Source organism: Schistocerca americana, chromosome 7 (genome assembly GCF_021461395.2).
Source record: "Schistocerca americana isolate TAMUIC-IGC-003095 chromosome 7, iqSchAmer2.1, whole genome shotgun sequence".
In the NCBI taxonomy this organism is placed as follows: domain Eukaryota; kingdom Metazoa; phylum Arthropoda; class Insecta; order Orthoptera; family Acrididae; genus Schistocerca; species Schistocerca americana.
Window position 1 is genome coordinate 355,257,184 of NC_060125.1, and position 18,206 is coordinate 355,275,389.

The 18,206-nt window shown below is 43.3% G+C and overlaps 1 protein-coding gene across 1 annotated transcript in view; it reads left to right on the plus strand.

The window, feature by feature from the left end:
* The window catches only part of LOC124622546 (nose resistant to fluoxetine protein 6-like), a 381,634-nt gene that overhangs the window by 354,925 nt on the left and 8,503 nt on the right, over window positions 1-18,206 (plus strand). The window contains exons 12-13 of the mRNA XM_047148283.1: window positions 9,742-9,884; window positions 16,429-16,537. Coding sequence (XP_047004239.1) covers window positions 9,742-9,884; window positions 16,429-16,537 — 252 coding nt within the window. The remainder of the gene's footprint in view (window positions 1-9,741; window positions 9,885-16,428; window positions 16,538-18,206) is intronic.

Genomic DNA, 18,206 nt, shown 5'->3' on the forward strand with positions numbered 1-18,206 from the left:
TGTCATATCGTTGTGCGTGAAACGTCTGTACGAGTAGGAATTCTCCATGTTCTAGTTGAAAGACGACCTTCTACCAACTGAATAATGCCTTCTACTTTGTCCACATTTTGTTCATGTGCACTTTCAGACATAATATGTCAGTTAGATAGTTTAATGAAAACCCTAAGACACGCTTTCGAATCTGGTTACTCTCCGGTTACGAAATCATGTATCGTATTCTCTACAACAGTAGCGTATTTCCCATTACAGAACTCGTACACAAATACCACATCGGCACCCTCAGCATTTGTAAATATGTGCGGCATTTTTAAGCGATACAGTAGAACTGGCCAACATATCACGTTCATAGTTCCAAAATTCAGAACTTCAAAACAAAAACAACAATCTACAAATAAATCCATACGAACTGCAGTACAAACATACACAATGAAAGTTAATCTCTGTAACCACCTATATCTCCGTATCCAAACAAATTTGGACAGTTGCTGTCTTATGGGACTTAACAGCGAAGGTCATCAGTCCCTAAGCTTACACACTACTTAATCTAAATTATCCTAAGGACAAACACACACACCCATGCCCGAGGGAGGACTCGAATCTCCGCGGGACCAGCCGCACAGTCCATGACTGTAGCGCCTTTCACCGCTCGGCTAATCCCGCGCGGCTTTGGACAGTTGTTATATGGAACCGGCCTGTACCAACAGCTACTGAAATGTTACTGTTCCTCCTCGTACAATGATACACTTGCGTAGGTACATTCAGCGGTATTGTGGATGCTTTCTGCGAAATATGTTTCGAATAGAGTTTGTAGCAAAGAAGTAATAAATTTAAACGTCATACATGGTGCGGCAGTTTTTCACGCATCTCAGCGTTTATAACGCCAACAATGTGTGGTACCGTGATATTATTTTGTAGGTACATTCAGAGGCGTATGTAGATACTGTCTGCAAAATTTGTTGCGAATAAAGCTCAAAGCAAAGAAGTAATACATTTACAATGAGGTGACATAATCTAAACGTCAGTTCGTGAACAAAATCTTGCAGCGGCAACACTTTCGCAATCGTGAACGGTTGTAGAGGCTTCATGGCTCAATATTTCTGCAGGGGCTTCCAAAGACTCATCATGGGATAGCGATATGCACATATACACCTAGTATCGCGTACACAAAGTATAAAAGGGCACTCGATTCGCACAGCTGTCACTTATACTCAGGTGATTGATGTGTGAAAAGGTTTTCGCAGTGATTATGGCCGCACGACGGGAATTAACAGAGTTAAGATGAGGAATGGATGTTGGAGTTACACGCATGGGACATTCCATTTCGGAAATAGTTAGGGAATTCTGTATTCCAAGATCCACAGTGTCAATAAGTGCCGAAATACCAACTTTCTGGTATTACCTCTCACCACAGACATCGCAGTGGTCGACGGCATTCCTTGAGAGCTGACGGTAGGGTTCGGATGTGGCATTGACCCCACGACGCCATAGACCGAAGTTGTCAACAAGGCACTGTGCAAGATGCTGGTGGCTCCGTAATGGTGTGGGCTGTTTTTACATGCAATAGACTGAACCGATCATAACTGTAAATGGTTACGTTCGGTTGTTTGGGGAGCATTTGCAGCCATTCATGGACTTCATGTTCGTGGTCAGTTCGTACACAAAGTCCTGCACCGTAACATTTTTGCAATTATGCACAGCTATAGAGGCCGCAGTTTTCAATATTTCTGCATGGGACTTCCCAGGACTTGTGTCCACGCCACGCCGAGATGCTGCATTACGCCAGGCAAAAGGGGGTCCAACACGATATTAGGAGGTATCCCATTACTTTTGGCACCTCCATTTAAACGTCATTCACAATGCGGAAATTTTTCACGCATCTCAGTGTTAATGCCGTCTTATCCCTTAAAGTTTGTGTGGTAGCATGACATAAGTCTGTAGGCGCACTTAGCGGCATATACACTATGTCATCAAAAGTGTCCGGACACCCCCAGAAACATCGGTTTTTGATATCAGGTGCATTGTGCTGCCATCTACTGCCAGGTACTCCATATCAGCGACCACAATAGTCTTTAGACGTCGTGTGAGAGCAGAATGAGGCGCTCCGCGAACCTCACGGACTTCGAACGTGATCAGGTGATTGTGTGTCACTTGTGTCATACGTGTGTATGCGAGATTTCCACACTCCTAAACATCCCTAGGTTCACTGTTTCCGATGTGATAGTGAAGTGGAAATGTGAAGGAACACGTACAGCACAAAAGCGTGCATGCTGACCTCATCTGTTGACTGACGGAGACCGCCGAAAGTTGAAGAGGATCGTAATATGTAATAGGCAGACATCTATCCCGACCATAACACAGGAATTCCAAACTGCTCCAGGATCCGCTGCAAGTACTATGACAGGTAGGCGGGAGGTGAGAACACTTGGATTTCATTGTCGAGCGGCTGCTCATAAACCACACATCATGCTGGTAAATGCCAAACGCCGCCTCGCTTGGTGTAAGGAGCGTAAACATTGGACGATTGAACAGTGGAAAAACGTTGTGTGAAGTGAAGAATCACGGTACACAATGTGGTGATCCGATGGCAGGGTGTGGGTATGGTGAATGCCCGATGAACATCACTTGCCAGCTTATGTAGTGCCAACAGTAAAATTCGGAGGCGGTGGTGTTATAGTGTGGTCGTGTTTTTCACGGAGGGGGCATGCACCCCTTGTTGTTTTGCCTGACACTAAAACAGCACAGGCCTGCATTGATGTTTTAAGCACCGTCTTGCTTCCCATTGTTGAAGAGCAATTCGGTAATGGCGATTGCATGTTTCAACACGATCGAGCACCTGTTCATAATGCACGGCCTGTGGCGGAGTGGTCACACGACAATAACATCCCTATAATGGACCGACCTGCACAGAGTCCTGACCTGAATCCTATAGAACACCTTTGGGATGTTTTGGAACGCCGACTTCGTGCCAGGCCTCACCGACCGACATCGATACCTCTCCTCAGTGCAGCACTCCGTGAAGAATGTGCAGCCATTTCCCAAGAAGCCTTCCAGCACCTGATTGAACGTATGCCCGCGAGGGTGGAAACTGTCATCAAAGCTAAGGGTCGGCCAACACCATATTGAATTCCAGCATTACCAATGGAGGGCGCCACGAACTTATAAGTCATTCTCAGCCAGGTGTCCGGATCTTTTGATCACGTAGTGTATCTACACTGTCTGCGAAATCTGCTGCGAATACAGTTAGTAACACAGAAGCAATAAATCTGAATAGAAATTTTCACGCATCTCGTTGTTTATGATGTCATATCTCCAGAACTATTGTAAGTACGTGGTACTTACGCCCACCGCGTTTGTTGCCTGACAGTGAGCGATATGTGCATCAAATTTGGTTGAAATCAGTCCATCAGTTTAGGAGGAGATGTGGAACGTACACACATCCATTTTTGTTATATGTATGGATTTCGTGTGGCCCAATGGCCAGGTGCAACTAATTCAGTTGGGCATCAGTTTGGTGACTTGCGCGTTCCTAATCTACCCCAGGAATCCTATCGAGGAAAGTGGGTGCACACTTTGACGTGGAATCCGAACGACATGTCGCTCCCGGCAACTCCTCACCTTCGGTGGGAGGTGAGATCTAGATTAAAGCAAACTGCAAATTTCGGTGGTGCGACCGGGATTCGATTCTGCGAGCTCTCGGTTTCCAGGCACGAGCTTCACCACTAGACCCCCTGACGCGACACTGCCAGTCCTGTAACATCATGTACATGTTACTCCTTTCTGGTAGTTGGTTACTGGCGACAAGTGTGGTGCTGCTTCCGCCATCCCACTCCTGGCGTTCCATGGTTCATGCAGAGGCCCTTTACTGGGCAGACTATCGATATTTCACCGTAATTACTGGATCTACTGGAACAGCAGGAACCAGTTCATTTATTTACCACATTTCTTCGTTCGAAGTCTGTATTTTGATCTCAACTTCTGCATATGAATATTCCGCACTGATACCACTCAGACAGTCAAAGCGTGAATATTCATTGGCATATTTATCTCATATAAGGTTACATTTTGAAATCTAAACCACAGGAATATCCGATGGAACTTTTGTACATGTGTTGGGAAGCGTTTCTAGTATCGCGTTTGTCGCTCTTTTCCGTTCTGAGCGCACAGTAAGTACGTAAAGAGGTCTAGAAAATAGTGTCTCCCTCCAGTGTGGATAAAACTGTCAATCAGACAATGATTGACCATTGTATTAGGATCTTTTTATAGACCACCAGCATCCGCAACCAACGTCGCAGAACGTTTCAGGGAAAGTCTTGAGTGCATAGGAAATAAATATCCAAATTATCTATTAGTTATAGGTGGAGACTTTAATCTGGCATCCACTAGCTGGAAAAATTACACGTTTATCACAGGGGGCAGAAGCAAAGCCTCGTGTGAAGTTATTCTAGGAGCGCTCTCAACATACAACCGTGAGCAACTGATTAGAAAACCAAGTCGAGATGGGAACATATTAGATATCTTCGCGACAAACAGAATGGATCTTTTTGAAAAAGTTAATCCAGAAGAAGGTATTAGCAACCATAATGTCGTTGTGGTTTCTATGCCAGTGGAAGCTGCAAAAAAACCAAAGAAACAGCGTAGAGTTCTCTTGTTTGGGAAAGCAAATAAAATTGTCATTAATGAATATCTTCATATTCAGCTCCAATCACTCACAAAGATATTGAGTATCTTTGGTCGGAATCGGAATTTAAAGGCATTGTCTACCACGTGCTGGAGAAGTACGTGCCTAGCAAAAATATTGGGGAGAGAAAGGATCCACCTTGGTACAACAAACATATTAGGAAGTTGCTGAGAGAGCAGAGAATTTTGCACAGTCGTTTGAAACGTAGTCACTGCCCCGCTGACAAACAGAAATTATGCGAAATGAAAGCAGCTGTTAAAAGGTCAATGAGAGATTCTTTTAACGAATTTGAAAGCAATATTTTATCTGGACATTCTAAAAATAATCACAAAAATTGTGGCCGTACATAAAATCTATGAACGCCACAAATAATTCAAAATAATTCAATATCTTCTCTTGCAGTACGGGTACTGTGACGGATGATGATAAACAGAAGGCGAAATTCTAAACCTAGCTTTCAAAAACCCGTTTAAGGTATAGGATTGCAGCACCATTTCCCCTTTCATTTATCGAGCAAACGTAAGGTTGGCTGACAGTGTTTAGTGTACCTGAGATTGTAAAACAGTTAAGATCCTTAGACGCCAGCTGGCCCAGACGGTATCCCCGTAAGATTACATGTTGACTATGCTAAAAATGTAGCACCAGAGATCATTGGAACAGTGGAAAATTCCACAGGACTGGAAGAAGGCCCAGGTCATAGCAATCTATAAAAAGGGGAGAAAATCGGATGCACATAATTACCGGCCAGTTTCACTGACATCGATTTGTTGTAGAATCATGGAACATATTTTGTGTTCAGACATGAAGACCTTTCTAGACTCTGAGAAGCTCATCTGTGTACCGACTAACATTTTCTTCAGACCAGAGGAAAGTTACTACCCTCAGGCAAAAAATAACGCAGTGCTTTGGTTAATGGGCAAATATACAAGTTATGATTTAACAATATTGGGAGCGATGTACGTGTTGAATACAAGATGTATATGAAAAATGAATTCGAGAAAATACTTAAATATCAGAATCACAATAAGAAATATGGTAACATGCTCCGAATTGACTTCAACAGAATGGGTATAGGCTAGGAACTGGACTCCTAGTAGAGAGGGAATGGGTTGGGTCACGTTCCCGGCAAGTCACACATGAAAAATAAATCAGTAGTACAGCAGATACAAGAATATGACGGCAAACATCTGGTGTCAGATATAAAGGAGGATCTCTTACTCCCTAAGGATGCGTTTAGAAGGCTGGAACTGACAAAAATGAAAAGGCAGTGAAGACCTTTTCGATGTCGCTGTTCTGCACTGCTCTTCCGTCCACGTAATTTACCCTGGAAGGAACACACATCAAGGATTTACTGAATCAGTAATTTGGGTCTGGGAAATGATGATGAGGAACCTCAGGCTGTAGAAGAAGAAAATGTGCATGCTGATCTGCCACCAGTTGAAGGTGACAGTGAAGGTGACAAATTGTGCTACTGCTAAAGACTCATTCTTTGAATGCTGTAATTTATGACTGCAATTATTTGTCACCTTCTTTATGTTATTTCATTGTAGCCAATTTTTTTACTGGTTTTGTGGAATTAAGAAAAAAAATCTGCAGAAACCAGCTGGGTTTTAGGAAACAGCGGTCATGCGAGACACAGCTGGCCCCCTATGTGCATTATGTACAACAGGCCCTAGATACCGGCTCCCAGTTTGCTGCCATATTTCTCGATTTTCGAAAGGCGTTCGACTCAGTTCCGCACTGTCGCTTGCTCCAAAAAGTGCGGCCTTATGGTCTATCTGATGACATATGCTGTTGGATATAAAGTTTTCTAACAGACAGTGTCCTGAATGGGGTGACTTACATAAACGATCTGGTTGATGGTATTGACAGCCCCATTAGACTGTTTGCCGATGATGCTGTAGTCAACAGGAAAGTAGTATCACACGAAAGTTGTGATCAAATCAATGAGGATTTGCAGAAAATAAGTGCGTGGTGTAATGACTGGCAGTTATCTCTCAATATTAGTAAGTGTAACCTACTGCGTATAACAAGACGAAAATCCCCATTAATGTACGAGTACAAAATAAATGCCCAGTCTTTGGGAGCGGCAACATCCGTCAAGTATCTAGGAGTGACTATTCGAAATGATCTCTAATGGAATGATCAGATTACACAAGTAACGGGCAAGGTGAACTCTAGAAGGCGGTTTATTGGTAGAATCGTGAAGCGATGCAGTCCTTCAACAAAGGAAATTGCTTACAATACGTTAGTTAGTCCAGTCATAGAGTATTGTTCGTCTGTATGGGACCCATACCAGTTGGGTGTGATTCAAGAGATTGAGAAAGTCCAAAGAAGATCGCCGGCTGGAGTGTCCGTACGGTTCTAGGCGCTACAGTCTGGAATCGAGCGACCGCTACGGTCGCAGGTTCGAATCCTGCCTCGGGCATGGATGTGTGTGATGTCCTTAGGTTAGTTAGGTTTAATTTGTTCTAAGTTCTAGGCGGCTGACGACCTCGGAAGTTGAGTCGCATAGTACTCAGAGCCATTTCAACCATCCAACGAAGAGCGGCAAGATTCGTGATTGGTACATTTAGCCATCGAGAGAGCGCTACAGGTCTCATAACAATTTTGAAGTGGGACACACTTGCACATAGACGAAGCCCTAAATTCCACCTTCACCGAGGATGTAGAGCATACATTTTTACCACCAAGTTTCAAATCGCGCAATGATCACCATTCAAAGACAAGGGAAATTAGAGCTCGTACTGAGGCGTTCAGACTGTCGTTTTTCCCTTGGGCGATCCGCGAGTGGAACAGAGTGGTGGGGGGGGGATATAACTTTGGCGCGAATTGTGCCCTCCGCCACACACCTCTTGGTGGCTAGCGGGGTATGTATGTAGTTGTAGATGTAGAATTATGGCTGCTTACTGATTTCATGCAACTCCATATAACGTAATTGTCATGCATTTCCGTCTTCATGACAATTCTCGGCCGCACGCAACAGGAATAATGAGGACGGTCCAGCAGTGTTTCCGATGGGAAGTGTTTGATCATCCACCATACATCCCGGAATTGGCTCCCTCTGGTTTTCATCTCTGTTCGCATGAACCGCTTGCTACGAAGACAACATTTTAAGACAGATAACAAGGTGAAGACCAGCGTTAGAGAATTGGTGGAAAGCGCAGGCGACTGCCTTCTATGACGAGTGAACCGGATAGTTAGTACAACACTACGAACAGATGACGTAAATCGGAGCGGTGACTAGGTAGAGCAATGGGTGGAAGGTGCAGCTAACTGTTGCAAATAAAACATTTTTGATTTTCACTATGGTTTCCATTTCGCAACTGATCGGACCTTAATTTCCGAATAACCCTCGTATGCATAATCTGCAAAATAACGAAAACACACATATTCCAAAGCATATACGGTTCATACGCTGCATCATTGGTTTGATATTGCAGCAGACGAAGTTAGTCTGCAGTATACGAGTCGAAGTGACAAAAAACGGCTGGAAGTCTTGAACTGTGGTTCTTGTGGTTTCCCCAGGATCACTTGAAGATCAGGATAGTTTCTTAGAAACGTCAGAGCCGATTTTTTCTCCGATTCTTACGTCATGGGGCTGGTTCTGTGAAAGTGGTCAATTACAACACGATTGGTGAGTTATGAGTGCCGAGAGCAATGTTACAAGAGTGTGTTGTGTTTGTTGTGAACACAGATTGTCTCAAGACTTCTCAGTGATGACTAACAACGAGTGAAATACAGTCTTCAGTATTACAGGTTAGAAAAATTTTCTCATATAATTCTTTGGATAAAAAGTTTTCGGTTAAATTGTCTAGCCAATTTGGGAAAAAAATCTCAAGCTTTCGATGACTGCCTCAATCATCGTCGTCAAAGGACAAGTCTGCCCGTCGTGAAATTGATGAGGTTCCAACTTTTATGGCCACATAACGGCATCTGAATGGCTAGATTAAATCATGAGAACATCGCGGAGATGGCGGATGCTGCAGTGGCGCCCTCTATGTGCATAGCTTACGTTTGTGCCCGTTGTGGAGTGTCGATGCATGTGTAAACCGAGCAGTGTCTCCTATTTCGGACAAGGACAAACTCGGCTCTTAGATTATACATCTGATAACGCCGTTCAGAAGAAAAAGGTTTTCAGTCCGTGACATTAGGTACGCTCTGTCGAGGAAACCAAGGTACGATGCCGTTCAACCAACACAGGAGAACCAACACGTAGCGCGGTTCCCATTCTGCGATGCAATAACTGTCGCTGTGTGGAACATCGTCTTCACCTTAAGTACAAAATTCTTAAAAGTCAGTGGCGACAGAGCGCTGTCTGATGAATAAACGCAAAATTATGTTCGAACAGACGAGGACTCCAACTCGCGCTTTAATTATTGGGACACTGTGATTTTGGAAGCCGCGAAAACAACAACTTCGAGCTAGGCAATCAAATGCCGTGCTCTGGATATAAAAGTTAGAGCCTCGTCTTTTCATGACAGTCAGACTTAACCAGTAATAACATTGATGGAAGCAATCACTGAAAACTTGGGATTTTACCTGGATTTGATATGAGTTAACTTTTTATCTCAGTACTACAGTTCCTCCGGGTATAATAAACACCTATGTGTAGATCACTGATGACTGGAAGAAGTTAGCACTGTGCCTGGTAATTATTCTTCACTAACGTTTAAGCTACAGGCCATGTGCTTGTATTTTGACTATGAACAAAGGAAGATTTAACGCCCCACGGACGACGAGATCGTTAGAGTATGAGACTATGAACAAAGAATATTCGTTGTATTGTCAGTATCCAACCATTGCACGATATTAAACATTAATCTTCCTTACCGTCCAAACTTTAAGCTGAGCTTGTATGGGTGCAGTATAGTGGTATTCCAACAGTCTTAATTGCGAGTCGCCAAGAATGAATTGTGGTCACTCACTGAAGTCCTGGACTATCCTCTCCACAGGGCACTTGAAGTCTTTGATTTTTCATATCACTTCACAGACGAGGAGATGAGTCTACTGTTCTCCACTTTCAAGCAACTGTTTCACCACTTTGTGCCACTTGTTTCCAGGTCCAGTGAAAACCTTCCTGTCGTGGAATGGCTTCCAGTCACTCGCCAAACTCTGCTACGGTGCGTACCTCGTGCAGTACATCATCCTTTTCTACGACCAGGGCGAGACAAGGACGCCAATTACCTACGGGCGCTACTATCTCGTAAGTGTAACATGCCGCAGTTAGGTAATTATACAAGTCTAGCTTAGCGCCGCTGCTTCGCTCGCGTAGACTGTATGGTCTGCACAATTTTTTTGTGTTTTTCTGTAAGCGAATTTGTATGTTCTTACGTCAATTGCTTATTTGTAAATCTACACTCTGTCCAAACAGTGTATCTAGTCTTTATGCGTAAAAATGTTTTATCGAAACAACAGCAACAGTGCTACTGCTCTTCGCGATTATTGACACATTGAAGGAATACTTCTTTCGGCACAGGGGCTGAAGAACACAATTCGGAAGTTAGAATTAGCTAGCGATTTGGAATTCTTCTGGTAGAAACCGACCGCAAACCGCACTACAAACTATTGAATATTGCCGTGGTCGAGAATCCTGGTCGCATTGTGCAGTCTTCAAGCATTTCACGAGCTGTGTCACGAGAGCTGAACATTCCATGGTCCGCCGTTCGAAAAGTGCCACGAACAACTGTGAAATGGTATCTCCAGAGCGGTTCCGGACTGTCTTCGATGCAGATGGTCGTGATATTGAGCAACGTTTGCAACTTGGAACATAGACATGGTACGCAAACAACCAGTGTTACCCTATGGTATGGAAATGAAGATATGTTTCTTTCATTGGTTTATTCGTCATTTCTCTTCTGCATGTCCTTACAAACGTTTCCTCGAAGTTCCATAGTCCTACGATCACTCGTCTTTCATGGGGACACCCTGAAGCAGCGAAAGTTTAATTACAACCGCCTTGTAAGAGATTAGATTCAGAGAAATATTTTCTTCTGACGTAATTTATACATGACTATGTTACTCGAGACAGCACATGACGATTATCATTGCCGTTTCAAAGAGAGGCTTCCCAGTAACTGGAAGAGAAAGTTTGTTTTCCTTAAAGAAATGTATGGACCATTATGTGGTGGCACCTTTGTAGGGGGTAGGCGCGTGTGGTGATGTCGTAGGTGAGAGGAACCAGTGAAAAAACTGAACAATTTAACAATATAACTTTATTATATCTTCAGTTCTGCAGGGCGAGGCACTAACTATTGCCACCAAGAATAACTCCGAAAGTATTATAGGAGCTGAGAAGTTTGTGGGACAAAAGTTGCATGGGACAATTGGGGCCACAATATGACGCTGGTTTTTTGTTGCTAACAAGGGAACCTCCCCATCGCACCCCCCTCAGATTTAGTTATAAGTTGGCACAGTGGATAGGCCTTGATAAACTGAACACAGATCAATTGAGAAAACAGGAAGAAGTTGTGTGGAACTGTGAAAAAATAAGCAAAATATACAAACTGAGTAGTCAATGGGCCACATAAGCACCATAATGGACTCTGTGAGATCAGGAGCGCCGTGGTCTGCGTTCCTATCGTCCTTAATGTTGGATATCTTCCCTTGAACTATTCAGTTTGTATATTTTGCTTATTTTTTCACAGTTCCACACAACTTCTTCCTGTTTTCTCAATTGATCTGTGTTCAGTTTTTCAAGGCCTATCCACTGTGCCAACTTATAACTACATCTGAGGGGGGTGCGATGGGGAGGTTCCCTTGTAAGTGGAGTCGCTTCAGAGATATGGAAGTCAACTTTGTGTTTTTTTAAATGGGGTGCTGAAGTTTGGTAATTTTTTTCTGATAGCGATTATCGAGACAAATCCAATTATGTGTAACAGTAAGGTCTTTTAAGGTCAACAAAGGTCACAAAGGTCACAAAGGTGGCATGAACGTTCATTTATAAAAGGTGTTCGAAGTGATGACCATTGGTATCAATGCAGTGCTGTAATCTTCATATCATTGATTGAGTGGTATTCCTTATCACATCGGCACTTACCGGAGCACATGCTCTGAAAACTCAGATGAAAAAGCGCAATGCTGGTGACTACTTTGAAGGCCAGTAAAATTTTGAAACACATATCTATTTTGTACGAGCTGTAAATAAGTAGTTGCGACTATTAAAGATCCAACCCTTGTATCTCACGTAATTTTTGAAATCATACACCAGAATTATCACCGGTTTTTGCACTACTCTTGAAACAGTGCGTCGTGTTCTTCTCTAGAAATCTGGATCATTAAATGAATAGGGCATAGGACAAAGAATAGGAATTTTTGTTTTCTTTTCCATTTTAGTGTCTCTTCCTGGCCGTTATGTTGTCTTTGACGGCATGCTTAGAGTTCGATGTACAGTTTACATTTAAATCACTAGGAAAGAAGAACGGAAGATTAGTGTTGTGCCCACCTTCGACACAGACAGGACCGATGTCACTATAGTGGAGCTAGCGAAAGAACTGGCCTAACAGCTGCAGTGGGCTTCAAAAAATGGTTCAAATGGCTCTGCGCACTACGGGACTTAACTTCTCAGGTCAGCAGTCCCCTAGAACTTAGAACTACTTAAACCTAACTAACCTAAGGACATCACATACATCGATGTGCGAGGCAGGATTCGAACCTGCGACCGTAGAGGTCGCGCGGCTCCAGACTGTAGCGCCTAGAACCGCTCGGCCACTCCGTCCGGCGCAGTGGGCTACAGTAGAGCCGGCGACAGAAGGTCCCTGACAGTTGTAGAAGCCTTGGCATGAGTGCTTTGCAGGTTTGCTTCAACCAGTCATGTAACGCGACGCCCCAGTACTGTTGCAGCTCTCTAGACCAGGGGATCTCAAACCTTCTCCGTCGCCCGCCCGTCCCCCACCCGCCTTCCCCGCTTTCTAAAGCATAAACTATTTTGCCGACCACCTCCTCCTCCCACCCCCCCCCTCCCCCCTCGACCCCCACGCCTTCTATTTTTCTTTCCTTCCTAAGCACTTCTCACATTTTGCACAAAAACTGCCTATTATATCTATTTACTTTTGTTTAAATACTGCAAGTGTCAGTTCCAACAATAACAATAGTAGAGAGGGTCTTTCGATGACATCAGAGTTGAACATTTTTTTGAATTATCGTGCATTTACATTATTCAAATGTGGTGGAAGTTAACAAACTCAAATAGCTCATAAATAGTCACAATTGCGTGTGCAATTATTGAAACTGAGTAAATATGTCTCTTCCACTACATATTTTTTTACAAATTAATTCGCTAGTTAATTAGTTAGTTAAAACTTAACTGCTTCCATCTGCACTGCTTTTAATTCGTTTGGAATTTTTTGATAGTTGAAAGATCTCAACATACAAATGACGGCAGGATAAAGCAGGATAAATAATCAACGTTTAAATATGAGTTAAAAATTGTTATGTTCAGACTGATTATCCAAAAAGGAAATTCTTGCTAAACTGGGACATTCTTTCCGAGTATGAACCCAAAAAGTTTCAAGAGACTTCGATTTAAATTCATTTCGGAGTGTTCTGACAGTTCTGTTAGCCCCTCCTACTGTTGATAAGTTGTACGTTACGGAAATTAATGCTCGAATTGTTGACAAAGGTCTTCGAGATGTACTATGCCAATTTACTAATTTTACCTACTTCAAACTTTTCCGTCACGATATCATTCAGACAAGAAAACATCTCATTGTTACCTTTCCCATCCAGGTTTTCCAAACTCCAAGTTTTCTCTTTAAGCACAAGCACTTTCTCGCTCAGAAAAATTATATTACTGTTTCGGCCTTCATATGATAGTTTAAGATCGTGAAGTTTCTTATAATCATCGACCACGTAGCACAATAGTAGAAGCCGTTTTTCGTTCAGAAATGAAGCCGCGAGTATAGGATTGCTGTTCAGAAGGAAAAGACGACATTCATCCTTCCTCTCCACAACACGACGAAGAACTTTACCGTGCAACAACGGGCGTACCTCTCTGTGCAATAGAAGCGCATTCTGAGTGGAACTCATCTCCTCACAAAGAATGGAAAATAGCCTATTGGTTAAAGCTCGTGCTTCCACATCGTTCAGCCAATGTCTCCCTGTGTACCATGCGATGTGCGAGTTTATAGAAAGAGAAACAGCACACACTTTTCCCACAATCCCCTCTTTAATTCCAGTAAATGCTGCCGCTCCAACGCTACGTAAACCAACACAATTTGTCCATGATAGATTGTGGTCATCAAAAGGGAAATCACAGGGAAGGAAACATCTTCGCCTTTAGTCCTCCCTTCCAGAAATTTACAAAATATGAAGTCCTCGTGCATTTCATTTTCATACCAGAGGCTGGGAAAGATTTCCGATATCAGTGAAATAATATAATCGTATGGCATTGGTGGCCGGGAGTCCCCACCTGGGGAAATTCAGCTGCCGAGTTGCAAGTCTTTTCAGTTGACGCCACACTGGGCGACTTGTGTGTCCATGATGATGGAATGATGATGGGACGACACAAAACCCAGTCGCCGAGTGGAGAAAACCTCCGACCCGGCCGGGAGCCGAAGCTCGGTCCACTGGCCCACCGCATGCCAATTAGACGCACCGACCACTCAGCTACGGGGCTGACTCCGATATCAGAAGTGTCACGAAGCTGCACCGTGGCGAACTTTGGGCTGTCGTGAAGTCGTGGTAGGTGTTTCAAATCAGTGGCTGCTGCATCGATTCGACGACCCACAGCATCAACGGTGAGTGGTTTCGACTTCAAACTGTCGCCGAATCTTTCCCTATGCATGACTTCGCACATTTAGGCGGCTCCAGAAAGAAGTAACTTCTCGCCAATAAAGTGTGGTGATTTGTATTTTGCAGTTAAGCAGTGTACCAATAGGAAAACTCTTAGGGCGTTCTTGAGATCTGATACCTGTTTTTTGAGAAACCTGGCATTTCCTTTTAGTTGTTGGTCTGACAATTAAAAAAAATCTATTGGTTTACTTCAAGCTATCATTGTCTGAAAGCTCCAAACGAAGAACACATTGTTGCCATTCCTCATTATTCAAAAGAATAACGGTGAAGCCTAATGTCAGATAATGAACTTGATATTTACGTACTTTGATTTTGCCTTTCTGGGTAACAAAATAAAAATTTTATCCCTTATAGATGCAGAACGCAGCGACTGTGATAAATAGATGTTTTCAGAAATGACTACAACCATTCATCTTTCTTGGTCGTAGAATTCTTGTTTCCCCATTCCTGGTTTAACTTCCCCAACACCTCATCATCATGTGCTGCAGCGCTTAGTAATTGTTTATAGCACTGTGGGGGTAGTTTTGTCATTGTAAAATATCGAAACAGGTAAGCGTACAATGTGACAAGTTATCTACAGGTACTGACGTCATAAATTATACGGTCCTACTTGATGGCATTAATTACAGTTATTGACACGTGTTAGGGGACAAGGAGAGGGTTGAAGAAGAAAGATAACGAGAGAGAGAGTGGGATAGAGTTGGAGCGTTACTTAAGAAGAAAGTGGTTAGTAGGTACGCGGCTTCTTTTAAAAATCTGGTGAATGGGTGCTTTGCTAATTCTAATTCTTCATTTAAGATAGTGTGTGTTGATTTAGGAATATGGGTGAAAATCTCTAATTTTTCCAGAAAATCAGTCATTATCGTCTTGTCTACGCTCTGCAGAATATGAAAGCTGTTTTCTATGTCTGCAAACGAACGTCTATTTTGTGCTGTTGGGAATCAAAACAGTATTTATTTAAACTTTGTAAACAAAGTGCCATGATGCACCTTTTGTATCACATTTCTGAGCTTCTTCCTGTTTCCTGTATGCAGTAGCAGCAGTAGTTTATGCAAAGCAAAATGGTTTAAATGGCTCTGAGCACTATGGGACTTAACATCTATGGTCATCAGTCCCCTAGAGCTTAGAACTACCTAAACCTAACTAAACTAAGGACAGCACACAACACCCAGCCATCACGAGGCAGAGAAAATCCCTGACCCCGCCGGGAATCGAACCCGGGAACCCGGGCGTGGGAAGCGAGAACGCTACCGCATGACCACCAGATGCGGGCTTATGCAAAGCAGGTTTATGTTAGGATGACTAGCTCTTTTGAAACTACTTTGTTTTATATTTCGTTAGTTGTGTACAAACTTAATTTGATGTTGTATAATTTAAACAGCTTTCTGAGTCGATAGAAGATGTTACCGAGAAAAGGCAGACATCCAAATTTTCTTTATTCTGCTACTAAGTAACAGTGTGGCCATTCTATGTGATTGCTTTTAACTGTTGCATCTAATTTGTAAAGTAATGATGGGTCATAAGCATTGTTGTAGGCTATTGTTCTTACTTTAAATAGTTTCAAAAAACTACTAACATCTTATTCTTAATTCATATACAATTTAATGCACATTTGCATACATTTATTGATTATAGTTCGTTGCGCATACACAACACAGAAAAAGTTCTCAAAATATAAACAGCCTCTCGGCGTTACAGTGTTACACATTGGCCGGAATACTACCCTTTTGCCATTGCCAAGTCGATTCACACGATTAAGAGAGAAAAAAGGGAAAACTTCTTCCACTTCATCACACATTTTCCACGGTATAATATGCCTCTTATGGGTACTTACAAGTGTGGTATCAAAGGCTTAATTCGTAGATTTACAGATCTCGAAAATTTTATTGTAGAAGAAAATAAGAATTTTTCTTAAGAGCGCTATGTGTAAACATCTGCAAATTATGTGTGTATTGCAGGTACATAAAACGCTGGGTGACATGGCACTGACGCTGCCGCTTGCTGCCATTCTCTCACTGGCTTTCGAAATGCCCGCTCTCAACTTGGACAAGGCCCTGCTAAGACCAGGTGAGATATCAACAGGGAACCAACATTCTGGCAGTGGGTGATCTTGCAAGAGTTTTGTCCGCCATTTTGTGTCTAGATGCTTTACACATATAGGGAAAAGAGGCTAGAAACAGTGTGAATTTAATGTGAACACGAGTCAGATACAATGGTGGGGACTTACACACAGGTACAAGGAGAGCTAGAGCCCATCCCGCCATTGATCTGAGACACATTATTATACTTGCAGAATACTGTTCCCTACCACGTCGACCACGTAACTCATCATTCTACTTTACGTAGAAGCAGCAAGCCATATGTACAACTATATCTGCTTCATCAGAGTAACAGTCACTGTCGTCCATGTACCATTTTAAATTGAACATGTTTGTGACTCACGATTCCTCCTGTCGTATAACGGCATTTTATCACCGGAAGGCACTGTCTTTGGATGATTTTACATGTCAGCGCATCTGAAACCGCCCTGTCATTGTAAAGTAATTTATCCGTCGAACACTAAGTTTGAATTTAGCACTATGCTTGTTGAATATTTCCACGGATGTCTTGCGCCGTAAATTAGTTACTGATGCCTCAACAGCTGAGATAGCGAGACGTCCATTACCGCCGGCCGCGGTGGCCGAGCGGTTCTAGGCGCTTCAGTCCGGAACCACGCGACTGCGACGGTCGCAGGTTCTGCCTCGGGCCTGGATGTGTGTGGTGTCCTTAGGTTAGATAGGTTTAAGTAGTTCTAAGTTCTAGGGGACCGCTGTTAAGTCCCTTAGTGCTCAGAGCCATTTGAACCATTCGTCCTTTACCTAGAAGACCACGAGTCTCCAGACGGAAAAGCATTGGTTAGGGCGGCCCAGAATGCTCCTTTGTCACTCATCCAGAAACCAAGGAGAGCCTCACATTTCAGGGACTCGCCGAGAAGTGCTCTCAGGAGATTAAAAGACCACGGAATTAGGTCCCGTAGTCTGACGAATAAGCCGTGGATAGACTAGCAATTGCGAGTTCATGGAAAGATGTCGATTGGAGGAAAGTCGTTTTCTCCGACAAGTGCACAGCTGAGTCCATGAGCAGAGGTCCTGTTCTTGTTTAATGGACAGCTGGGGGACGATATGCGGCGCGCTTCGTGGCCACACGAGCTACAAGCGGACGCATAAGTGTGAAACTTTCGGGCTCGATGTCTTACGATTACATTTCAGCAAGCTATGAACATTTGCTTGAAAATTTAATCAACCCTGAAGCTCTAATTTGGTACCCCGAAGTACATCTCACTCACCAACACGATGATCATCTGTTACACACTAGCATTATGGTACAGAGCTGGTTTCAAGGGAGAGAGAATACTATAGTGTGCCTTCCGTGACCTTGCCTCAGTCGCATAGAGCACGTACCGGCTCACCTTAAGAAGTCTCTGCGGGACAATTGGCCAGACCGTCATCCGGGAACTGTGAATGGCGTAAGGTTCAAATGGCTCTGAGCACTATGGGACTCAACTGCTGAGGTCATTAGTCCCCTAGAACTTAGAACTAGTTAAACCTAACTAACCTAAGGACATCACAAACATCCATGCCCGAGGCAGGATTCGAACCTGCGACCGTAGCGGTCTTGCGGTTCCAGACTGCAGCGCCTTTAACCGCATGGCCACTTCGGCCGGCAATGGCGTAAGGGATTAAGTTTATTCATCGTG